This window comes from Amblyomma americanum, chromosome 3 (assembly GCF_052857255.1).
Source record: "Amblyomma americanum isolate KBUSLIRL-KWMA chromosome 3, ASM5285725v1, whole genome shotgun sequence".
Lineage (NCBI taxonomy): Eukaryota > Metazoa > Arthropoda > Arachnida > Ixodida > Ixodidae > Amblyomma > Amblyomma americanum.
Window position 1 is genome coordinate 141,404,343 of NC_135499.1, and position 26,405 is coordinate 141,430,747.

Genomic DNA, 26,405 nt, shown 5'->3' on the forward strand with positions numbered 1-26,405 from the left:
TGTGCAGTAAGAAAATTACATACAAAACTTTTCTGCACATGCATTCCTATGGGTCACTCTCCCAGTTGTTACCCGCAATCGGCGACAGCGGCACTACCGAATCCTTCTTACGTCACAGATCGGTGTTTGTCCAGAAAAAGTAATTAGGTATGTTCTCTCTTGATAGAAAAGGTCTCAGTCTTGCGGCATGCGGAAAATTTAGAGTTGCGGAGGGAGTGTTTGCTGCTGCCGCCCCCACATTTAGGCACTTCTGCTCAAGAAACTAGAAGTTTGAGCTTGGATAACATTGTTGTAAACAAAATAATGCAGCATGTTCTTTCGTATTCTTTTTACCGTCGTTCTAAAGACATGTTTCAGGAGTTTTAAGAAAAATTGAAGATGGGGGTTTTTTTCCTTTGATTTCTGAAAAACACTACTACATTAAAAAATGCCAAATTTAGGGCAATACTTCTTTTGTACTTCTCTATATTATACAGCAATGAAAGTCGGTACACTCTTTTAGCACATCAAAGCTTACATATTGTGCAAATTTGAAGGAGATATTTGTTGAGAGAAAAATTCTTGAATATAGCCTGATTTGAGACTTTTGCCATTTTCAAATTTTTTTTTCTAGTAAGCGACAACTCTACACAATGGCAGAAATAAGCGTAACATATTCTTTCTTACCCGCGCTTTTAGCACGCAAAATATATCCATCATGCCTTTTATATTCTGATTCTTATGTTATTGCAAATTCGCGAAATTGAGATCTGTGTGAAAATGCTGCCTCTGCCATGACGTCGTTTACAATTTTTTTCTCCTGGAATATTAGCATTTTCACGAAACAAAATTCACTGTTGGCCTGCTGAATAATGTGTGCAAAATATATAAAACAATCAAGAATAATAAAAATTTCAAATATCTGGGAAGTTTGATCTCTCGTGGGATCAACAAGACTCAATGTACTTCATTTAGTAGCGTAAATTTAAATACTTAGAAAATCTATGCACTACACCTTCCTGCCCCATCTTCAGTTTTTAACAACTATTTCAATGAATAAACAGCACTGAAACTAAGTGAATTTCAATTTTGAGTAATCCCCCCCCCCCCCCCCCCCTCCTAGTCTGGATTTAATAAAGGTAATAAGTGTTTAAATTCATAATAGAAAATACCACATGTCATTTTTCTATAATGAGAAATACTTATTAAAATCCATTTGCACACCAGGTGCTGCCAGATGGGCACAAACTACAACGGCAATATTCATACACTGCTACTGTTGCATCAGCCGAAGAGGGGACAATACAGGGTTTATTTTTAGAACCTTGGGGTTGCTGCCCGTAGCTAGCAAGCGCTGTGCAAGCACACAGAATACGGGCTCAAACACACTTAGTTGTCGTCGCCAGGTGCCAAGAGTGCCACCTGGCAGGATATAACAGCAACTTATCTGCCCCTGCTTACTTGCTTACATTCTGTGAGACAAGAAAAATAACATGCAATGTATGCTGCACTCCATGTGTTTCAGCTGCCCATGAATGGTCAAAGCTGATGTGAACAAATTAACCTCCGATTTAATTCATTAAACTAAATGCAACATAAGTGCACTAGCACAACATGTGTGTTTCCTTCACACAGGTTACTTATGACAGTTTCACAAACAAGGTAAGCAGCAATTGGCGCGATGCCATTTCTGCCTTTCCACTAGGCTTGCAGCAGGTGCGATACCCTCTGTTCTTCTTGGCTGCAGCTGGCATGCACCGGTTTCGTCCTTTCCACCTGGCTGCAGCTTCCGCAAAACCTGTTTTCCTCATTCACCAGGACACATAAGGACTTTTTTGATAGTGACACACCCAGTACTAGCTCAAGAAAAAGGAAAGGGGATTTCTCTCTCTCCGCATTTCCACCTGCAACCATTACTTGTTGCCCTCTCTTTGTCTTCCCTCTCCGACTTGCATTTCTCTCTCATCTGAAAGTGGAAAGGGGATTTCCATCTCTCCACTTTGCCACCTGCCAACTGTGGCAGGTGGCAGCTGGAGGCATCATCTGCTGACAGGACGGCTTTTTTATTAGCAAGGCACCTAGTGCTGGTGCACTAAAAAGGCAATCACGTCTCAAAAGTTAATCCCCATATTTATGTTTTCATGGTCCCCAAACATGCCTTGAACATCCTGGCAAAAAATTACTGCTCTGTGCAACACGGTAATCCTAGATATAGTCAAGCCCACTTATAACCACCATGGCCATCATGTGCTATTTGTTTGTTATATCCCAACGTTCACAGTAAGCGCACTTAACATAAAAGATTGGACCGCTGTACGGCGAGCTTCTATGTGTGCTTTTTATGGATATGTGGCAGTTCCTATTGCCATGGTGTGTTTTTGTATTGTAACCCATTTCTGCCTAGGCTACAAAAAATAATGTGCACAGTATGATCAACAGGGTGATCATCAACCCATAGTCTGTGTCTAAGTCTAGCGCGTATCAGAGCTTGCTTTTAATTACGGCATATATGACAGCCAGTCGTGAAATTTGTACCCACAAATTTGATCACTTCAGCACCTACGACATTAGTTTCTGCCAAGGCGTCTCTGCTGAGCAATAACTGGTGACAGCCTTTCAGAGAACAGCTGCGTGTAGATGCAGTGGCGGTGGCGGGCTGTCGCACACAGAAAGCATTCCACACCACCAAACTCTTGCAATCTTAGCACGAGCCGAATTGTGGGAAAAATAAATGCAGGGAAACTCCATGTGGATCTGCTCAGATGCAAAGCAAGAGAAAGTGTCTTTGTGAGGCGCGGTTGTTGTGATGAACAGTGAAATCTGGTGGCCACTTATTTTGCAGCTGTGCAGGTCTAATGTGGCGTGCAAGCTTTTTCAGCTTATAACACTTAATCTGGTTTGAAGGAATCAGTGCATGTGGTGCAGGTGATCGATAACTGGCACGACTCAAAAGCACATTCCTGAGAAGATGATATGGCATTGCCTCCCAGTTATGGCTCGGTTCTGGCAATAACATCTCTTTCTTTTATGACACATTGCAGAAAAAGTCTTGGGATCCAGTGTTTAAAAGGGAGGACAGGTAGTGCTGACAAGCCACGAGTGTGTTGCTCCCCTCCAGTCATTAGACGCTTCCCCAGGTGGGTAAACTTCACAGTGACGTCAATGGAGTGCAAAAGCCAAGGCGATGCTGTGACTGCATTGCAGACTTTCCTTTTACAGCGCCAGCTGTTAAGGGCATATTTCCTTGTTCTGCGGCACTGTTGGCATCGGCACTGTTGGCATCGGCGCTGGCGTAACACAAAGGATAAATGAAGAGGAAAGGGGAGTGGCACTGTGCCATTTGCTCTACCCTGAATTTGTGGCATCCTCTGTGCACAGCAGTGCAAACTAATGATTATGCTGTTTGTGCTTTTGCGCAGAGAGGGTGCCCCTCTGTGGTGCGGAAAATGACGCATTGAGCCCCGCAAACAGCTGTTACTGATACTCGCATTACACAGGCCCAATAATTGGTGGTCAGCTTTCCGTCCTATCTTGGCGTTCATATAACCGAAGCAGGGCAGAATGGTGGGCCTGTTGGTATGGCATGTTAAAGAAGAAATATAGTAGCCAAAAAAGACGAACACTCAGGACAGTGGCTGAACTAGCAACTGAATTCTTTATTGAGTACAGACCAACGAGTAATCTCAACACATGCGCCAAGGCAAGACAGACACTCAAACATGGTCATTCAAATAATCAAATTCTTTTGTCGTCAGCGCTATCGATCGCGAACTGGCGCAAGCATCACCATGTTTAGCTATTTGAAAGGCCTCAAAGATTTCACGAGCCTTCCGTGTTTTTCCATAGCCCTGAATGGTGACATCAGCGAAACGTGGGGAACATTTGCCGGGACATCTACTGCAGGGCCAAGCAAGATTGCCATCTTCACCGGCGCCAACTTTTGTTCTGTGCTCGCGCATCCTCTCGTTCACACGGTTGCCTGTCTGACCTATGTAAAATTTTCCACAGGTCAGCGGAACCTTGTAAATCACTTCAGTCTGGCACTTTGCGTACATAGTTCTATGTTGGTCATGCAACGCTTTGTATTTCCGCCAGGCATAATTCATGCACAAAGACCTGAAAGCTTAACAGGAGCAGAAAAAATCAAATTGACCCCTTGGCGCTCGGCGAATTTCTTAAAATTGTGCGCCACTTTGTGCAAATAAGGCATGACTTGAACTTTTTTTCTTTTGTCAGTGGCATCATTGTTTCCTTTCTTGACTCCGCCGTTCATTTCCTTTGATACGGATTCAGCGACCGCTCTGAACATTTCTGCTGGGAAACCTGCATCAGACAGGCGTATGGCTTGCGTTGTGACACTGGTTGACACGGTGTGGCAGCAACTTTTTTTCACAGCGTTCTGAAACAAGCCTTAGCAATACCTTGCTTGACTAGTTCAGAATGATTAGAGTCGAAGGATAAGAGACCTTTTTTTGTTCTTGGTGAGTACATCCAGCACACATGGCCTTCCCCAGAAAAGGTTTGTAACAAGTCTAAAAAACGAATGGAGTTGTTAATGGCTAATTCGTGAGTAAATTTCAATTGGAATGAGCAGCGCCTAAAGGCACCGAAAACATGTTGAACTATCATCTGATAGGAGTCATTAGGTCCGATGTTTAAAAGCCCTAAAAAGTCATCAGCATATCTGACAACGATGTCCACATATCTCTGTGGAAATCGAAGACGTTTACTACTCTATCCCTCACGACGAACTGTTTCATGCGGTGAGACAACCGATTGAAGAGTCTGGTGAATTGGCCTTTCAAACAAGATGTGGAATCCAGAGAGAAAGTTTTTTGGAGCTCCTTGCAATGTACCTCTCTTCGACTCTTGTCGAGTTAAACAAGAAGTTTTATATTCAGAAGAACGGGATTTGTATAGGAGCTTGTGTAGCCCCAGTGCTCTGCAATATTTTGTTAGCAAAGTTTGACCGCTCGCTTCTAAAGTTTATTGGATGACGGGTGTGTTCTGCGAATTGTCAGATATGTTGATGACTTTATAGTGCTTTTAATCCTTGAACCTAATGACTCCTATCAGATGATAGGTGGTGGTGGTAGTGGTTTTTTATTAAAGTAATAGTAAAAAGGAAGGAAAAGATTTTTGCTAGCCCCGGCATCTGCTATGGCATCTGCTATTGATACTGAACCACCTGAGCTGGGGCAGCGGAAATAAAGGATAGCAGGCAGAATGGAGAAATGAAATGAAAGAGGTGAGGGGACAGGAAGAGAGGATAGGGGGAGAAGTAATATATACAAACTATTTACACAATAAGAAATGTGTCCAGGTTGATAGTTGAACATGTTTTGGGTGCCTTTAGGCGCTGCTCATCCCAAATGAAATTTACTCACGAATTAGCCACCAGCAACTCCATCCGTTTTTTATAATTGTTACAAACCTTTTCTGGAGAAGGCCATGTGTGCTGGATGTACTCACCAAGAACAAAAAAAGGGCTCTTATCCTTCGACTCTAATCATTCTGAACTAGTCAAGCAAGGTATTGCTAAGGCTTGTTTCAGAACGTTGTGAAAAAAAGTTGCTGCCACACCGTGTCAACCAGTGTCATAACGCAAGCCATACGCCTGTCTGATGCAGGTTTCCCAGCAGAAATGTTCAGAGCGGTCGCTGAATCCGTATCAAAGGAAATGAACGGCGGAGTCAAGAAAGGAAACAATGATGCCACTGACAAAAGAAAAAAAGTTCAAGTCATGCCTTATTTGCACAAAGTGGCGCACAATTTTAAGAAACACGCCGAGCGCCAAGGGGTCTATTTGATTTTTTCTGCTCCCGTTAAGCTTTCAGGTCTTTGTGCATGAATTATGCCTGGCGGAAATAAGAAGAATTGCATGACCAAACATAGAACTATGTACGCAAAGTGCCGGACTGAAGTGATTTACAAGGTTTTGCTGACCTGTGGAAAATTTTACATAGGTAAGACAGGCAACCGTGTGAACGAGAGGATGCGCAAGCACAGAACAAAAGTTGGCGCCGGTGAAGATGGCAATCTTGCTTGGCACTGCAGTAGATGTCCCGGCAAATGTTCCCCACGTTTCGCTGATGTCACCATTCTGGGCTATGGAAAAACACGGAAGGCTCGTGAAATCTTTGAGGCCTTTCAAATAGCTAAACATGGTGATGCTTGCATCAGTTCGCGATCGATAGCGCTGATGACAAAAGAATTTGATTATTTGAATGACCATGTTTGAGTGTCTGTCTTGCCTTGGCGCATACGTTGAGATTACTTGGCGGTCGGTACTCAATAAAGAGTTCAGTTGTTAGTCCAGCCGTTGTCCTATGCTGTTCTCTCCTTGTGTGTTCATCTTTTTTGGCTGGCATATTTCTTCTTTATCATGTAACCGATGTCTTTTACGGTTTTCCAGTGAAAAGCAGAAAAGTGAAAGCTGTTGAGATTTCAATGCCTATATACGCCTCCAATGAAGACCATGGCTGCGCACAATGCCCCAAAGCGAGTTCATAGACATTCGTTCTATCCAAGACCTGCTGCCATAGCCATAACATTATGTTGCCTTTGTTTGTACAAAGTTAGAATTCATTATAAGTGGGGTCGTTACAAGTGGGCTCAACTGCATAGTAAAATACATGTGAAGGTGACATGTACCACTCAGCATCAGACTAAATTTCTTTTCTTGACACGACGTAGTCAGTTTGCCGTAAATTGCACTGGCTTCCCCAGTGCTATCAGTAGTTCAGTGCTGAGATACAAACGTGCACAGCCCACAGCACACAGAGATGCCAAACTCAGTGCTGTGAGGGTGGGGCATCAAGGATGCACACGGCCAGTAAGAAACAGGTAGGCAGTCGTGCTAGTTCCAACGTGCATTTGTACTTGCCCTGTGGTTTCGCATTTTCGCCGAGGTACCAGCTGCTGCACAAGTGAAGACAAGTGTCGAAAGGAGCAAAACAGTGTGAATGGAGGCAAAGCTGAACCTTTTATAACTGCTCATGTGTTGCCCTATTAAAAATACTCACTGCAAGCCAAAAGTTCTCCAGCCTCCAATTCTACACACATGTGCACCGTGTGCCTCTGCGTCCATCAGATGCAATCACTGCAGATGACATGAGATGACACGAGTGGGGCGCAGAGACTTCTACCCGTCGGATATCGCCACACTGAACGTGTTGCCTTGGGTCATCTAATGCGCTCCACCCCTGACACATGCAAAGGCACTCGGTGCACCACCATGTGGCATTTAAGATGGCGAGTGGAGAAAATACAATGAAAGACCACAATTTCGAACTAAGACTAGTACCGTGGCTCTTCAAAGCATCAGAATACAAATATGGCATGTTTCTAAAGGTTATAAAGTAAGGCTTTGATATTTCATTCAACGTGCTTCAAACTGCAATTTCAATTAGCTCTTTCCACGTAGTAAAGAAGCTATTAGAGAGCACAAAGCCCCCTAGACAACAGATATCATACTGAATGCAAATTCTGAAATCTGTATGCGCAGCAGATGCTGCAAAAAGCACACAATCTCTGATAGTGACATTTGTATGCTGCCGATGCCTGCCTTTGTTGACTTGCTTCCGGGTGTTTTTTAATGAGCTGTTGCGCAATATCTCCAGCGCAGAGACCTATGCATAAATGCACATCTTTTTTTTTTATCCTCTTACATACTGTTGACAAAGATATGTCCGTTATAGAAATAAGTTTTATCAATATTAATGAATGAAGCATACCATCTGGAATTTCCGCACACTTCCAGTACCAGCTGATGACAGAATACAAAGCATAAAGCAGTTTCCGCAGATCATGGGAAAAAATGGGCTAGCTTACTGTGAGCACCTTAACTTATAAATGATGAGCCATTTTATAATTTATTTAGCCTAACCTGTTATATGCAGTGCAAATACTATCAAACAAAAGGTGCAGATTAGTTAGGATACAAAAACAAAAGCACCTCCCAGCCCCCAGGCTCTCTTTTCCAGCTGCTATTTCAGCCAAACTACTTTATGAAAAGAAAAAGAGGCGGACTGCTCTTTTGTATTCTAACCTAACAAATGAAGACATTGCTGCTACTCATACTACCATAAGCCATTGTAGCAAATTAGAGTGACATTGTTTGTCCTTATTATTTACAAGCTTCTGTTGTTTCTTCCAACCTTTTACAAGCTGTCTACATAAAGGCTGACTGGCAAGGCAGCTGCTTTCACTAAGAATCCAAATAAAGTAGCGATTTAAATAGAGCCTTGTATGTGGAATCTATGCAGAAACGTTTAACATTGTTGCTGGCAGCCTTAAAAAAAAAAAAAAAACTCTTGGAATGTCAACAAGCAATCTCTAGCAAGCGCCGCAGCTTGCCACATCTATATGCCATTACAAAAAACATGGACACCAACTTTCTGGGTTAAAAGGATGACGTTCCGGCTCCCAGAATGGGGGGCCTCATTCACAGTGAAGCGATAACTAAAGTGGCTTATTTTAACAAACTAAAATGTTGTCCTTTAAGCCCAGCTGGCCTGTGGCTGTGTTTTTTCTAGTGTATCCCATTGGCCTGACGGGATTCAGTCATAACCTAAACTTCATCCATTTGCCAAGTTTTCCATGACCTGAATATCTGTAACCTGTTAAGTTTCTTTTTCTATAATATGCCCCAAAGCAAGCATGTTTACAGATGACGCCAGTACGAAAGAAATCTTGCCCAAAATAAAGGTTCAGCAAAAGATGGTTAGCATTCTTACAGGAGTTGCACACACTATTTACATAGAGACCTTCATTTTAAGGTTTTACTTTTTTTGGAATTCAGGGGTTAAAATTGGCGCTATTTCTCGAGTCCGAATTCAGGTACAAATCGGGTTAATCAATGAAAGGTGCATCAAATCGTTTCTTCCAGGTTATTTTTCCCTGTCAGGAATATTTCACTATATGTGCTCACTTTTGTGTGCAATCTAAAATGGTCTTTTTTTTGCTTATTTTCACATATATATATAGATATATATACATAAAAACTAGTTTCAATAACACAATGAAGCAGCATGTCATTACCGTGGATAGCGTTTAATACACTGATGCCAATAAGGCGTGCAACTAATCCATTTGTTTTGGACTCTCCCTTGTTAAGCTCACTGTTGAACTTGTCTTCGTATAAAGCTGCACCATAGATAGCAAACATTAGAAGAGGTTTTAAATAAACAGTTAACTGAAAGCACCGCTCCACATTTAGCTGTGTAAATATTTTCGAGTAGAAATTGGGTTTAACCTGATGCTTCAGAAATCTGCTCAGCTTGCAAGAATTGGGTGCAACCAGCTTTTAACGAAAAACAAAGGGCCCTATATTTACAGCGTAACCACTGTGCCCAGTCTAAGCTAAGTGCTTGAAATCGCTTCTGATTCTTGTTTCCATTAGGCAGGCGTTTGGTTACACATGCTGACATCTTGACTGGCACCTCGGAGCAGACACAGCTTCAGTAAGGCCAAAGCTGTTAAACACAACACAACTGTAAAAAAATGAAAAAGTACTCTACGCACCTTCACTCATATTACTGCCGGCTGGTTTTGCCTTTTTGTTTTCAACGGGTAGCGAGGACCTCCTGACTTTCCCCGCTGGCTCTCCGATCCTGGCACTGCCTTCACCATCTGATGAAGGCCTCCGCGGAGATTCAGCAGACATGGGGGACTCTGCGATCATCAACTTTCCTTCCGAGTCTGAAGAGTCGGATGCATCTCCTCCACAAGGGGCCTCAGCCTTGTCCACTGAAACCACTGGGAACACCACAGTCGGAATGGCACCACACACTGCACTGGTTGCAGTACTGGAAGCAGCTGCACTGGATTCATCATGAGAAACCTCTTTGACTGGAGCACTCGGGCCCAGACCTGGGGCTAGGCTGGAAGCTGAGCTTAACAGAACACCCGCAGAAACACTAGAAGAAACACTTGAAGAAGCACTTGAAGAAACACTCGAAGAAGCACTTGAAGAAACACTTGAAGACACACTTGGAGGAACCTTGAGAGAAATGTGCGGTGAATCGGATGTGATGGCTAAGGATGTAGTGTTGGCACCTGTGTGAGATGTACTGTTGACAGTGGAGGTGGCGGTGGTGGTAGTGGTGAAAGTGACACTGGGCATGAAAGCCTGTTTCGGTTGAGTTCGCCGACGCGTTTGCACTCCAAGCGTTTCTTTTACAGCTCGAATCACGTCATCATCGTCAGAATCACTGCTTGAGTCGGTGATGCGCTGAACATTCTTGGCATTGGGGCATTTGATGGGCGAATCAGTGTCAATGTTGCAATTGCCGTTTTGAGGCAGCACTGAACGCAGCGGACTGGTGTCTTCAGAGTCCGCAGAGGAGTCATTATCTGACTTGATGTCCTGAACAAACAAGAAAATGCAATAATATAAGGTGCAACGAAAGCTCTTCGAGCAAGATGTGGAACGACATGCTGACAGTTGCCTAATATGAATCCACAAATATAACAGCGCATACAATATACATGGCTTGCCCCAACAACGTGGAGGCCATCACTCTGGGGCCTGCTAGCATGGTGAAAGGTGCGTATTTTTTTCTTCTAATCCACTTATCGCCACCTGCTCCAACCTGCATTGTGGATGCCATGGTTGGTATTCTATCACAGCACCTGTGACGTGTGCAAGCCATCTAGACATCTACTTCCTGGTATCGTCAAGGTGACAACACACATTGCAATACAATAAGACAAAGCTTGGCAACAACATTGACAGTAATACCAAAATCAAGAAAGCTATTCTAAAAATGAGACCCAAATTATGGCTGCTTTATTGCAGGATGTAAGGCACTGTTTCATGCTTTCATAAAGGGAGTATGTGACTCTCTTGGAAGCATGCAGTCGAGTTAATTTCACAAAGATGGTCAAAATAAAAGCTCTCGTTACCTGTGATGATTTGTCTCTGCTTTCGGCCAAGTCTTCAAACTCCTTAAACACGGTTGTGACAATAGAGGCAAAAACTTCACGGTTTTCTGAAGACAAGTGCTTGACTTTGAGCTCGTCCGTGTACAGTGTCCGCAGCTGCCTGATTGTGAGCATGCTGAGTTGGTGGACAAAAAAAAAAAAACAACAATACTCATGAGCACGTTTAAGAAATTACGATGAAAGTAAACTTGAGCGATAGACAAGTTTTCACAAAACATTAAAACTACCGTAACACGGTCCGTGTCACTTTTCCGTGCCGTCTGAAATTAGCTGTACTAAATACGACACGTCAACCTGAACTGATGTTTCACATTAAGCTTAAAAACCTTTGTAACGCGATGTCCACAGTGTAAGCGTCCAGCGCACCATTTCTCAGGATTTGAAGTTAACGAGGATGCGTGTCAGATAATCCCGATCATTCGCAAACGAAACAAGCACGAATAGATCGTAACGATTCACAGCAATCTTGCTTGCGTTATAGATATGACATTTAAGGTCGGTGTGCCTCGACAGCGTTAACACAATACGCGTCGTTAGGCGCTTTTCCTGGCGCGTCGTTGTCTTCTCGCATACGTGGCTCGCTTTCACGATTACAGACGCTTCATTACCACGTTTAATAACCCCAATGAAAGCCAGTATAGGAATGCTGCGCACGGCAGAAACAAACGCATCACAGGGGAAGATCGGCAAAAACCGTTCTTGTTCGCCTACGTAGTCCGGAAGGCTAGTTTCCCTTGAAAGTAGAGCACGAATGGTTTGGCGACGACGGGGTGATTACGGTTAAGAGATGACTTGTTAGCGCTATCGGACCTACAAACGGCTGCCAGAAATTGAAACAGGGGTGTTCAAATGTCGGCTTAGCGCTGACAAAACTAGTAATTCCGGCAGGGCGAATTTGTTAACGTCAAAAGTGGCACTCGGAGCAGCACAACAGAGCAACAGAGAGCGACATGATCACAATGTTTACAAGCAAAGGCTGGGCGCTAGGCAGAGGAGACGGAAATAATTGTTAGGCGAACACGTCGGGCAACTTTAAGAGAGTTGATTCAAGTGTTGTACGCACCCATGATCTCGACGTTCGCGAAAAATACGGCGAACAAACTCTAACATACTACTGGCACTGACCGCCGCCATTGCTAGTTCGCGCCAGCCATTATTCGTCATCTGTCGACTGATTAATTTTCAGTTGTTCCTAAGTAGTTTTGCGTGTATAAAATTAAACTTATATGAAAATATTACTGCATGTGCTTAATTATTTGTTCAAACATTAATGCACAGCAATATTAGCAGGAGAAAAAGCCGAGGTGGCAGCACTAGTCTCCACCAGTCGCAAACCGTGTGAACCGCACGAGCTCGAAGAACGTGTGTTGGGTGTTGGTTTCAGATCGGTCTGCTAGCACCGACAGCTATGTGGATATCTGCCGGTTGCTTTGTTTTTTGAAGCTTCAAGTCTAAATACTTTTAGGTGCACAGTAACCAGAATGGTTTTCCTTCGGGCTCAGCACATTAAGTTTTTTCAAAGGTGCCTCAATGTTCTCCCCTATGCCATGTCATCCTTGGACGAAATGAGGTAAAGTGAAAATGACAGGCACAGGTTTACTGAGTGAGCATTAGCAGTATACGCCGTGCTTAACCCGCTGTTCATGTTAGGGGGTTGATGCTTCGGAACGGCCGATCGGCTTTTGCGTTCGCTGCTTCAGTACAGTGGACTGCGCGGAGATGTCATGGTTCATTTCATGCGACTCCCACTTTGTTTTGCGTTTTGATAACAGAACTCAAAAGGCAGCATGCACATGACTGCACGACTTTGTGCACTTCTCCTTGTTTTTAGGATGACTGTTGCCTACTTTGCTGTATCCGGATTGGATCTACTGAACGCCCTGGACACGATAGAAAACAAGCACCGCATCATTGAATGGATATATTCGTTACAAGTGCTTCCTAACAGCGATCGTAAGTATTCTATACGTTCAGGTGACATTTGATTTGCTGGGTGCATATTATAACCGCTAATGACTGAATGAAAGCTTCATCAGCGTCACTTAATTTAGTTGGGGTGGGGGAGGTCAACCTTCATCAGGGCTCGTATCGTCCATCGCACTTGAAACCAAAAGTAGTGTAAATATTTCGCGCAATAAATAACTGCATCTGTGGGGTGTTTAAAAGCTCAGTGTGAGTGGCTGTTAGCGTTAATGTGCTCCTGGGCAATTTGAAAGTAGTAAACATATAATAGTGAATCGTCATCCCCATCAGCCAAATTATGCGAGATAAGAGGCCCCTCCTAATGCTCCCCAATTATTCCTGTCCCAAACCAGCCGTGGCTGCTGTATCCCAGCAAACACTGAAATCTCGTCTCTCCACCAGACTTCTGGTTACTCCCGGCTATGCTTGCATTGGATTCCACCCGGTTACCCAAGCTTATCATTGGTTATCCATTTGCTGCATACAACGTCCCACTGATGATGTTAAATGCTTATTTAAATGTTAGATACGATCACCTCTTGCCAAAAGCTGCATAGGCGAAGGAAAATCGAAAAAAACACTTTTGTCAGGCTGGATGTTGTTTGCTGGTTTGCTTCTGCTGAAATAGTAAAGAATGCTCAATGCGCATAAAGCACTATCTCACCTTGTCTTGACCAAGAGGAAAATGAAGACAGGCTTGTTGGTCCAGTTGCCAATTCTTTGAGTGCTGGAAAGAGATGCTATCGCACAACCACATAAGGTGCTGCATGTCTACTGATGGTTTGTCAAGATGTTGCACATATCAGCTACCATCCACCGTATTGAGGCTAAAGTCGGAGTGCCACAGCCACAATGTAGTCGCAACAACATGCAGCTGCACGAGAAATCTTTTGCAGTGGGTGTTGGATTCTTAAGGAGGAGGAGGAGGAGAGACTTTAATGAATACAGGAGAGGAGGTCTGCAGCATTGGCTGCAGAGAATGGTCGCTGCTTTATTATAGTTCTGTGGCGGTGTGAGTGTGATCACTTCAGTGACTGAACGGATGTAACCCCATCGTGTGTGATCCTGTGACTGAACATATTCAAGGGCACTCTCATTGGTGGCTCATTAGTTATGGCGCTCGACAGCTGACGCGAAAGACGTGGGTTCGATCCTGGCTGTGGCAGTTGCATTTCGATGGCGGCGAAATGCTGGAGGCCAGCGATGTCAGTGCACGTTAAATAAACCCAGGTGGTTGAAATTAGCCGGAGCCCACCACTATGGCGTCCCTCATAGCTCGAGTCACTTTGGGACAGTGAACCCCATAAAAATAAAACAATCTCTTGTGACCAAGGACCTTACAAATTCTCATGCAGTAGCCTGAGTGCAACATTTGTCAAACTTTATGGTGTCTAGTTCGCTCCGTTACACTGATTGGAAAGATACTGCATCACGCCTGTAATGGTTCCTTTCTTCAGCTGTCTCCTCTTTCTTACTAAATGCAACACAAGCATTACATTTGAGATCTCACACTCTCACTTTTTCATGGCTTCATAGAAACTGCACAAATAAGCTCGAGGCAGCATAAAGCACTGCACATGCCTCTGGTGCTGTTTCTGGATGACCATTGTCACTGCTGTCATTGTCATCATCAGTAATGTGTGTAGCATTTAAATGTGTTTTTGATTTGATGTTTTCATTTTATCAGCTTTGCGGGCTGCTATATTTCTGTCAGTGCATATGTAAGTGGACTTGTAAAAAGAGCTAGCTGCCTTAAGTCTTTTTTATGTGAAGTTTGTAGCTTTGGCAGTGTTGATTGTGGCAAAGCATCTACAAAGTCATGCGCTCTCATCTCTTTGGTAACTGAAAAGCTTCACCTTCCTTAATTGATTTTGTCCTGATGTACAGCAATATCCTTTAACCCCACATTTTTCTTTGCTTTTAGCATGTAAAATGGCAGGTGAGGAAAACAAGGGTTATTATAGTACCTGTGTGTAACGAATGAAGGTGCTACTTTTTTTTTTCAGGCAAAGGTACATGTAACAGAGGCCTTTAGCCACTCTTCTACATTTCTGTTGACTTGTGCTTTTGAATTAAATATTTCAGGCACTAACCTTGATCGCTGTGGTTTCAAGGGGTCTCATGCAAGTGGCTACAAAGGAGACAACTTGGTGAGCTCGGTAATCTATCTTGCACTATTAATGATTCCTATATGATCTGTGTGGTGCTCACCCCTTACAGCTTTTTTTTTTGCACTCCTGTTTAGTGGCCATATATCATGCCATCAACAGACTGATTGTTAGTAAGCATGTTCATGATTTGTTGAAGCTTTAGGCTATTCGCTTGAAGGTCATGCATTTCATTATCTATCAAAGAGTGCATGAGCCTGCCTTTCTGACTTGCCATTGCTGCACTGTCTTGATGAAGAAAGGAGGTGTAGAAGGCTGTCCTGGCAGTTGGTGAAGAAAATATGGGTTCTACCTGTTGTGAAAGCATTAATTTGCAAGATAATTGAGTTAAGGTGAACCCTGATGAACCAATACAAAGTGCGTCAGATATTCTTAAACATAATTCAGCGTGGGAACAGCAGGAAATAAACTTCCAGTATGAAGTATGTGCATTGTCCCCTGCCAAACCCGTTGCATACATTTAAATGTTCCATTCTGCAGAGTGATTAGAACAATTAAGAAGAACAACAAAAACTGAGCAGTGCCTAGCCTTTCGTGACTTAGATGACTAAAGCAAACATCAGCAAATACTTCAAGCCAGCAGTCTGCATGCTATATGGTGACATTGTTTACACAGTGTTAGATAACAGCTGTTCCATGTGTCTGGGCTTCCTGATGCTGCAAAATGCACCGTTCAGGTGCACAATTGAACCCAAGATCATTTGCCAATGTGCACTTGCTGTTTACTCATTATTTTTTAGCTTCGTCAGCCAGAGGGGAGCGAACAAAACACCAAGCCTTTAAGCAGCATGCTACAGACTAAATTTATTGCTGCAGTCATGGACTTTGCTTTAACCTCCACCACCTCAAGACCACTGTAAACATTCTTTTTGCAAGCAAAGGCTGTTTTTGCACTGGGCAGGAGATCGTTCAGATCTGTTTCTGCACATTAGCGACCAACAATACTACTCACCTTGACTCCATCATGCGTTGCTGTTGTCCTTGGTTGGGTCTTGTCAGCCCCACTTTGCTTAGGAGAGGACGTGTCTTTAGGTTAGTTGATTCATGTTTGGCTGGTTGGAAAATGCATAGTGAGACAAGAAGACTAGAATGCGGTGGATGTATACATTACTGTACTGCATACCAATACTTTTTTTTTGCAAAGTTTGTTCTTAAAGTAGTGCTAATTCTGTGAACATCTTTGATAATGATCCTCTGTTAAGAACAGAGGACCATCCGACATGTGCTGGTCAAAGCACAGATAGTGCTGTCCTTTAATTTTGCAGATGTGTTGTGAGGTTCATGATAGTCGAACACTTTTTGGCATGTTATTTTTCATTGCTTCATTTTAACGCGATAATGTTAAGTGTCCCGTGTTACAGAAAAGCCGGCGTTGTCGTCGGCATCATTGGCTATGAGTGAAAAATCCACGACATATTCCCAGAGATACAACTTAGGTGTCACATGGGCCACCTAGGCCACGTGACCTTGTGAAGTCATCACAACCTGCCCACCAGGTTATGGGGAAACTGACCGCTGTGGCAGGTGGCAGTTAAATTAATGATTGGTCGCGAGAGGTTGCTCGGGAACAGTCAACGTGGGTCGCACAAGCCCCACCGGTGGCAGCACCTGCCCACCCAGGGCGGTGGTGCACCATTTAACCACTGCACCTCTGCACCAGGAATGGTTTGGGGTGTTCCAGGGATCTATGAATGTAAATTAGAGAATGACCAATTCTGCACATATGGGCAATAACACATTGATGCTGTCACATCATACCTATAAGGCGGAGCTTAAGTGTCCCCTCCAGTTTTATTTTTCTTGCTCGCTCTTTTCTTCTCCTCATTTTTTAAGGCTCCATTTGACAAAGAGGAACTTACATTTGACTAAGATTAGCACGGGTGCATGTGTGCATGGGTATAGCTAGGTGTAACTGAGCATGGTGAATGTTGTGCAGCATGATTGTGCTTGAGTTTACAGAAGGAAAGAAAAGCACCTTGTTTTTAAAGTAGTGCATTTCAGATGTGTTTCTTTTCACTTATCGACAGGATGATGGTGCAAGTGAATTCAACTGCGGTCATATTGCCATGACCTACACAGCCTTGGCGACCCTCATCATACTGGGTGATGACCTGGGCAGAGTGGACAGATATGCAGTCATGCAAGGTCTCAAAGCCCTTCAGCAAGAGTCTGGAAGGTAGGTTTGGGACATGTCACTATGCTCTGCTCCCCATGCAGGGTGGAAGATTGTTTTTGCTTAGAGTGTTGGGATGCGAAGGCATGGTAGACATTCCATTTTACACTGTTTCTGCCACAGTGTTTATAGCAGTGATTGCAGGCAGCTTCTCATGGTGAAGAGTCAGCTGTTTGCTTTTAGGCATGTGCAAATGATAATTGTGCAAATTGAAGTGAACACAAAGCGGATAATTATTTTGTTTGAGTAGTTTTCAGGTCAGAGTAAATGTTCCTTGCTTGAGGTGAATATTTTGAGATAACAGGCATGGGGAGAGGGAAAGTCATTGAATTGTGTCGAGAATGAGAGCTTAGAGAGTTGTCACAGAGTTCTCCTGTACAGAGAATGGGTGTTGACTAGTGTCATTCCTAAAATAAAGCTGAAAGCAGCCTGTACGTAGTAAGAGTCACGTATGGAAATAAAACCGTATGAGTGCTACTTTATTTTTTTGTTCCCTGGCCACATCAACTGTGTGCATGTTAAAACCATGAACATGTTAGGAAAGTGTAGACATAGTACTGTCGCTTTGTAGCCAGGCCATTTATTTTTCTTGAAGTAGGGCCAGTGAAATTGTAAAATGACATCAGTGTTATTGTGAACTTCTTAACTGCTTTCAACAGTGGCCAAGAAAGGCATATCTGGCAAATTTACTGGAGAACTAGAGCATGTCTGTGTTCCATCAGATGTTAAAGAAAATGCATAAATTATGGCAGTTTGGGCATATATCACATGGCGTGATGTGAAGGTGGGGTTGTCACTGCCTTTAAACTTTGAGAACATTTTAGGTATAGGTTGCAGAGGCTCAGTGCATTTGCTATTGCTATTGCTAGAGCACTTCACTATTTGGATATGATAACTGAGTACAAAAAAAAACTTTTCACTCAAAAATTCTTGAAAACGTGTCATTTGTGGGTAGAGTCACTGTCATCGCCAGAAGGTGGGCAGAAGCCTCTGGAGACCTGGACTGAGGGCCCACCCACGTTTGCTTCCATCATTCCTCTACATTAAATGTTTACTCACTTGCTCACTCAATAGTTCCCTGACTGACTGTCTCACTCACTCACTGTCTCACTCGCTCGCTCACTCTCACACTCACACACTCACTCAGTCAGACTGAGTGAGTGAGTGTGTGAGTGGCTGACTTCAGTCAGTCAGTCAGTCTGTGGGAGTGGAAAACAATGGACTCAGAATTGGAATAGAACCACAACTGGAATAGACTGGCAAGTGATCGAGAGAAGAAGGCTGTTGCATTTCCACCACATAAATCCAATTGATTGCCTCTAAAGTTTTGGTTTTTTTCTTCCCTTGTAGCTTTACAGCCAACATTCATGGAAGTGAGGATGACATGCGATTTGTCTACTGTGCTACTGCTATATGTTCCCTGTTGCATGACTGGTCTGGTTTTGACAAGGACAGTACTGTGAAGTTCATTCAGAGTTGCTACGTAAGTGTTCCCTATTGCCTAACTGCCTTTTGTTTAACTATTTTCATGGATATCCATCCTGCAGCTGGGTACTGCTCTACCATAAGTGTTGCTCATATTCATTGTGTTGATCAGGGGTGGATTTAAGGGGGGAGCGGTGAGAGCGGTTGCCCTCCTTAAGCATGAAAGTTTACATAGGAAGATATTCGTAGTTGTTTTGGTAATCAGTGCTCTGCACCCAGAGGTGGGCATTACTAAAGTTTGCCATAAGTCCTGGCCAGCATTGCTTTCATGCACTATCACTTCATTAGTCAGAGTGCGGCCTCTGCGGCAGCTGCGGTCAATTTCAGTTTCTCAGTGCTGTTGTGAGTGTGGATATATTTGTTCATCCTGGTCTGTCTTGGACATCTTGGCCTAGGTGTAGGTACATGTGGCATAGGGCACGGCACGTCTGCAACATGTCCATTTCAGGCAATCTGCAGTAGCGACACTGACCCACAGCTTGAATAGAAAATTTCTGTAAAGTAAAGTAATGTAATGGATTTTTTTCCCCCAAAGCTGCACTGTGAACATTAAGCCATATCGAAGGAACTGGATTTAATCTGCCCACTTGAGATAGTTTAACATTGACTTAAGTCTGAATGCATGGGTGCCTTTATGATTAGCTGCCATTGAAATGCAGCCACTACAGGAATTGAACCCATGAAATTATGCCCAGTAGCTGAATGACATAGCCAGTGATCCATCATGATTGCTTAACTATTGCTTTTGGTGCTATCAGTAATGCTCGTAGTCTGTCAGTAAGTGCTTCTGTCTGGTTCAAATAGTCAAGTACCTGATGTTTTTGAGTTCGAACTGTAATGATCTTTTTCCAGAGTAGAAAGCTTGGGCACGTAACGAAATTGTTTTCAATGGTGGAAAAATGTGAATTAACCAGCATGAATACATCAGAATTATAATCACTCTGTAGTTGGTCATCTGGGTTGCACTGAGAAAGGATTAGATTGGTGGTGTTAAGATGGTGGCTTGTGAAATAGAAACTTGACACATTAGATGATCAAGCTTTGGATGAATGCAGCTGTAGAACTTTTAAGAGTGTCATAGCAGTGCTACAATGTGAACTGTCAGCAAATTGTGCCAAATGGTGCTCAGCACTGCTGTTGTTCAGTGGCTATAAGTATTCTACTGCGGAGGACAAGCGTGAAACTGATTTTCGGCTGTGATAGCCATGCTTCGATGGAAGTGAAACTCAAAGGTGCTTATGTACTACATGGTTTTGGTGCTTGTAACGAACCTAAGTTGGTCAAAAATTTAACCCAGAACCCTCCGTTACTATATTCCTTAGCCTGTATGCCGCTTGTTAAAAGTTATTGAAAAAAAACTTAACTCTTGCTGATACCAAGACTGGCATTCTTTTTTCTTTTATTTTTCAAAAATGCAGCTGGTTGCTTGAACGGCCTAACCTGAATAGTATGTGACTTCATTCAATGTACTTGTTATTATGTGAAGCCCACTTGATTACACGACTGTTGTAGGTCGTGCAAAAATATCCGCTTTTGTAAGTGCATAGTGTTCTAAAAGAAATTTGCTTTGTTTGACAGAGCTATGATGGAGGGATATCACCTTACCCTGGAACAGAATCGCATGGTGGGTGCTCATGTGCTTTCTTCATTGCTGTGACTGCTTTCGAGTTGAGCCAGTTGCTATCTGCTGTTTTGCAGGGTTCTGTAAATATAACAGAGGTGGAACCTGCCTTGTTGCCTTCCTTTGCTTTTTCTTTTTTGGCAGCACCCTTCTTTATTAGGTATTTGAAATTGTATGTCCTGAATCAAATATACCTATAGACAGTGGAGTATTATTTTAGGTAAATGAACATGCGGTCATTGGACATGTTAATTTTGATCAAAGCCTACTTCGTATAGAATGTTGCCTCTCAGTGGTATCTGAATTTAATGAACCAGTAGGAAAAGCCTCTGTGCTCATTTTTATTGGTGGCACAATGATTGGTGTGTGATGCGGGCAGTTTGGTTTGCTGGTGTGCAGGTGGCTCGACATACTGTGCGGTGTCCTCGCTCGCCCTGATGGGGCGGCTGCACTCGGCGCTGACTGAGCGGCAGTTGCGCAGCCTGCAGCGCTGGTGCCTCAACCGGCAGCTGACGGGATTTCAGGGTCGCCCCAACAAGCCCATCGACACCTGCTACTCCTTCTGGGTGGGCGGAGCCCTCAAGGTGCACAGCGGTTTTCCCCACCTTTGAGTTAGCCTTGCTTTGCAGTCTTGCACAAGGAGCCCCAACGTAAAATTTTAATTATAATTTTGATTTTAGTGTCACCCAACTAAGTGAACCTCAGTCTGAAGCTGCCTTCTCTGCAAGGCAGTTTTACTTTTTTCCTCGGTTGCTTCAAGTATTAATGAATTAAAAAGAATTCAGTTTTTCTGTTATGATTTGCAGTTGTTGCTGACTGACTGACTGACTAAACCTCTTATTTAGCTGATATTTGTATGCATTTCGTGGTTTACTATAAATGGCAAGCGGCCTGTTTTGCCTTGCCTTTCCAAATGTCAAAAGAGGCTTACATTTCCCAACTGCGGCATGAAATATGCAACTGTACTATTTATTCGTAAAATAGTGGGTGCCAACAGTCAGAATACATAGAACTCCTCTATAGTAAAGTAGCTTAGACCAGCGAAAATCTTTACTATATAACAGTTGTTGGTGGTGGCATGGCTCTAAGGATGCTCTCTGGCTACTTACTAAACACGAAGTGTTGGTTTACAAAAGAAACACTCAGAAATACCTTCCATTGTGCTCTTATCGACCCTTTATGCCATAATAATTTATTTTCAGTTATTGCATTTTATGTTATTATGTTTTCAATTTTGTTAATGTCTTGTAGAAGTACTGTATTAATTTGCACGAATACAACATGGCTACGAATATCATGCCAGTTTGATTTCATGTAAAAGCCAAAGCTTTGCATGAGCACGGCGTCGTCTTCCGCAACCTCAGCGTCATTCAAGAGGCTGTAAAGAAATGCGCGCGACGCTGTTAGGTGCGGCAAAGCTGTCAACGCAATGCCGCTGTGCCTCCACTTCTTCTTGCGGTTGCTCTTCAGTGCTTCGCGCGGCCATACTGTGAACGTTCGACCTTTTCTTCCTTTCCCTACCTTCTGCTGCGCGTTTACTAGCGTTCCCTTTCTCAGCGACCCGCGCCGGCTTCTTTCCATGCGCATAGTCAGCTTTATTTTTTTTTTTTCGTGCGCACTGCGCGCTTTGTCTCACGGCCCCCGGGCCTACCAAAAGTTGGCTTCTCCTCGCGCTATCGAGCTTGGTGGTGAAGCCATCTCAAAAAAGTGTGGTTTTATTATTATCGGTATCTGTTTGCCTCCAAATGTTGGCCTCGCGATATTAGACTTTGCGCGTGCCATGTTGTCATCACTCCGCAGGAAGTACGTCGCCATGCCAGATGCCTTTTACTGTAGCCGTTTCTTGTAAAACAAATCTTTTGCTATAAACAAAAAAACAGTCATCTATGGAAGTCGAAATGACACCGCAGTTTCATTGTACAATATCCAAGTTTTTGCTATATCCGAGTTTACTATAGGGAGGTTTTAACGTAGTTACCTAGAGATACAATTCCTAGACTTCAGATCTTTCTGTAAACCAGCAGGTAAGCGAAAAATTCTCTTAAAGCGAAAGAATTCTGCCTTGCACCTGGCCCCGGAAATTATCTTGAGAAACGAAATTTGAAATTTGCTGAGTTGGCAACCTTGCACCAGCCTTCATCACTGCACTCACTTTTTGTTAATTTTCTCAACTCTCTTTAGAAACTTGCTACTGCCTAGTGAATTGAAGTGTTTGTACAGTAGGATTAATGATTTCAACACACCAGCAGAGATGCCAGCCAGAGATATGCTAAAGATATTGGATTCATAGACACACAGTCGGAGGCACAGCTCTCTTCCATCTTTTTCTTTGCACAGCTTCTCGGTGCCTTCCAATTCGTGGACCACAAGGAGAACTACGAGTTCTTGCAATCGACTCAGGATGGAATCACAGGTGGCTTCTGCAAATGGCCCGACAGTGATCCAGGTATGTGAGCTGGTGTGGTTCACTATTGTTAGCAAGTGCTGTGACTCCTGTTGTGTACTGGTAGGCTTAAAACGTTTGCAGTTTGCTTTGCATTCTTCAACCATATGTGTGCATGCTCTAGAGGAGAATAGATTTGTGCTGCGGATAGCCTTTATGGAATTCCTGGTCTCCGGTGTGGTGTTCAGTGCTGTATTTCTCGTTATTTTTGTGCAGTGCTGTTATATCTGATGTCTCTTTTATGTACATTTAGAAAGAGAAAATTTGAAACTTGAATGCAGCACTGCAACAATTGCGACTGTGACTTCAGTTATCGTGGATGGTATCACAGCTGGGATTGGTGCTGCGGTGATCATGTAGTGCTTTAATGCAGTGGCCAGCAAAGCTGATTGGTTTGCGCCGGCCTGGGTTCGAAACCCATTTCCAAAGGAATTTTATTAAGCTGCCACGGTTGCTCAGTGGTTATGGTGCTCGGCTGCTGACCCAAAAGATACGGGTTCGATCCCGGCCGCTGTGGTCATATTTCGATGGAGGCAAAATGATAAGAGGCCCGTGTACTGTGCGATGTCAGCGCATGTCAAAGAATCCCAGGTGGTCGAAATTATCCGGAGCCCTCCACTACAGCAGTGCTCATAGTCTGAGTCGCTTCGAGATGTTTACCCAATAAAATAAAAAGAATCAAAAGGCTACGATCAGCTTTTTTTGGGCTACCTAAGTGCGTGCATACCTATGCGTTGTGGGCGAAATGGCCAAACCTGAGTTGTACCACTTTGTCTTGCACAGACCCCATGCATGCATACATGGGAATTGCAAGCTTGTCACTCATGGGCATGGAGAAGCTGGCACCCCTCCAGCCAGCACTGAACATCAGCCAGCGGGCGGCGGAGCATTTGAAGAAAGTCCACCTCTCCTGGGATTTGCCGGAGCACAGAACCAACGATGCACATGGAGCCGGAGACAGTTGATGATGTGCTTGCTAGTGATGCTAGCGATGGCTGTTAATACCACGTTTTTCCACAGCCAGTTCAAACGGTGGGCTGACATATCGTGTTTTAACTTCATGGATACCGGGGCACTGTTTTAATTGTGAGGAGAGGAGCACCTGTTTGTTGGTGCAGTAATGAGCTGTAAAAAGACTGTGCATGACTGGGTTTCTCAAATAGGTCTCGTTTTTGCTCGTAATGTCAAGATATACCTGTATATTTTTTAACTATGTGCACTTGGTGAGCTGGGCAGGCTGTGCTCGGGTGGTGTAGTTCTGTGAAGGCGACTGACAGTGAAAATGAAAGAATGTTGCTGGCTGAACCTTGAAAAATTGTTCACATGAGGCTAGATTTGTGTATAAGTTGGGAGTGTTGCCAACAGCTTGTGTGCAGTTCTACAGGGTGTGAACAGATATGCCAGATCTAGTAAGTAGAATGAGAAATCTGTTGAGTCTGGTGGCATAATGTTTTTCTAATCCGCTGTTTATTGTAAACTATTTTTGCACAATATTTTGTGAAGTTGCACTGGCACATGATTGTTCTTCCTGTACTAGTAATTCAGGCAAGCTGGGCAATATTTTTTTTTTTTAGCCGGCTGCACTAATAAATGTACTAGTAATCCATTGTTGCAGGTGTCTTGGTAAAAAAAAATCCTTCATGCCTCCGAGCTAAAGGCTTCGAGCTTCTGTATATATACGTATGTGCATATAAGATGTTGTTTCAACTTTGTGGCAGTGAACGTTACCGTGGAGTAGTAGATTTTTGCTGTTGTATTTTAAGCAATGGAGGTACGGGGTACACCAAAATTCTCTGGACCACAGGGTCGGCTTTTGAGTCGTGTCGTGGGACATTTACAACAGCTCCAAACCTCATAAATCTCTGTAGAGGGTAGGAAAAGTATGATTCTCACCTCTGAGAGAACTTTGGTCTTAGAATATACAGCTGACCCTGTGGCCTGGGAACTTTTGATGCACTCTGTACATTCATTTTCCTAACGGGAAGCTGAAATCACTTTTGAGAATTCGAGGTTATTCAGTAATTCGAATCTGTGAAGTTTTTATTTAAAGCATGCAGGGTATTTTTGCACTAGCATCTAAAATGGTGACACAATTGTTGATTAAAACAGTAAAAATGTTTAGGCTTCTCCTCACTGCATTGGAGAAATGCGGGCGAACTCGTAGCGACGTCATGGTTGCCGAAATTTCAGATGTCCGCTGCCTTTGCCGGCATGCTGCTGTGCATCACCTGATGCCGGCAAACTATGCTTTGTGAGCTTAACCTTTGATGGCGTTTGTTTTCTTCCATGAAACAACCGTTCCTTCGCTGGAAACATAACGCCATCGCACGTGACATCATTATTGCGGCCTCTGCCCGTTGCTGTGCACTGCAGATAAGCCTGAACACGAACGCCGCTTTATTCGGAGATTACACCACCATTTCAAATGCTAGTGCAAACGATTTCACAGGCTTTATCTACATGTTTCACACATTTGGCCCTTTTAAGCTCATCGAATTCTAAAACACCTTCAGTTGCCCTTAAAACATAGGGGCTATGATGGTCTCTATATTAGCAAGGGCATAGGGGCTGTGATGGTCTTTATATTAGCGACACACAAATAGATCATGCCTTTCCCATGCGTGCACTATTTTTTATTTCATGCTTGCCATTGCAGTCATCATAAATGCGTCGCGTAAGCACTAGTTTCATTATGCCGAATGTGCGCTCTTGTTATTTCTGTGTGCTCCTTGCTGGGGTGACTTGAGACTTGCTTAATCCAAAGAAACTCATTTTATCTCCAAGGTTTTAATTTTCTGTGTATCTGAAGATGATTTACAAGAGCTTGACTTTTATTTTCTTAATGGTTTTTTAACAGCAAGTTGTGTGTGAATATACCGCATTTGGAATGCAGTTCCCTCACGAACCACTGCAGTTTTATGGCGATGATAACGACTTCACGCAATTGGGATGCCATTAGCCTCTCGTTCTTATTTTTCTATGGCATGAAATTTTGACATATCAATCTTGAAGTGAGCGGTGGAAAATCCTCATAATACGCATACTTAACCAGAGCACCTTATGAGCAATGTTGCATTCGATTGTACATATATTCACGGTAATGAGTGATTACCTGTCTTGTTACTGCAAATGGTACTGAGTTGCTGTGATGACTCTGAAGTGGTAATAAGGGTTATTGAAGCTTTATTTGCTGTGCGTCACTCTACTTTGCCAGGAAGTCCTGCAGGACAACTGTTGCTTGCATGAATGCTTTTATGTTGATTATGCAAAAACTTGTAAATACAGTACTGCAGATACATTGGCTACAACCAAGCCAGAGTTAGGCCTTTCTGGGTCTATGCACATTGTCAGTGGTGTCCGTAAAGGTATGGCACTTTGGCTAAATATACTCAAAAGGCCATAAAGAACTTAATTTGTTAAGGGTACTGGGTAGGCCCTATAGTTCCCACATATTTTGACATATTTAAGACCCATTTTCTCAGTAAGTATAAAACATAGCTAATTTGTTTGTTTGTTTTTACTTTGTTTGCTCTTCTTATAATTGAACCAGAATTATGTTTTGGCAAATATGCACAGTTTTGCTACGTTTTGTTTTTGAAGCCATGACCTTTTCTTTCATTCTAGTTC

The 26,405-nt window shown here is 43.3% G+C and overlaps 2 protein-coding genes across 3 annotated transcripts in view; one reads left to right on the plus strand and one right to left on the minus strand.

Moving 5' to 3' along the window:
* Positions 1 to 12,090, minus strand: part of LOC144125044 (uncharacterized) — a 33,286-nt gene extending 21,196 nt beyond the window's left edge. For both annotated transcript variants that reach the window (XM_077658089.1, XM_077658090.1), the window contains exons 1-3: positions 11,990 to 12,090; positions 10,888 to 11,041; positions 9,505 to 10,348 (exon numbers count right to left, since the gene is read on the minus strand). In XM_077658089.1, coding sequence (XP_077514215.1) covers positions 9,505 to 10,348; positions 10,888 to 11,041; positions 11,990 to 12,090 — 1,099 coding nt within the window. The remainder of the gene's footprint in view (positions 1 to 9,504; positions 10,349 to 10,887; positions 11,042 to 11,989) is intronic.
* Positions 12,091 to 12,258: 168 nt separating this feature from the next.
* On the plus strand, positions 12,259 to 23,882 carry betaggt-I (geranylgeranyl transferase type-1 subunit beta). The gene is made up of 9 exons (XM_077658091.1): positions 12,259 to 12,496; positions 12,758 to 12,879; positions 14,974 to 15,038; positions 17,084 to 17,232; positions 18,580 to 18,712; positions 20,293 to 20,338; positions 20,735 to 20,919; positions 22,673 to 22,781; positions 23,562 to 23,882. The coding sequence occupies exons 1-9, from the start codon at positions 12,408 to 12,410 to the stop codon at positions 23,741 to 23,743; spliced, it is 1,080 nt and encodes a 359-aa protein (XP_077514217.1). The 5' UTR covers positions 12,259 to 12,407; the 3' UTR covers positions 23,744 to 23,882.
* The last annotated feature ends 2,523 nt before the right edge of the window (positions 23,883 to 26,405 follow it).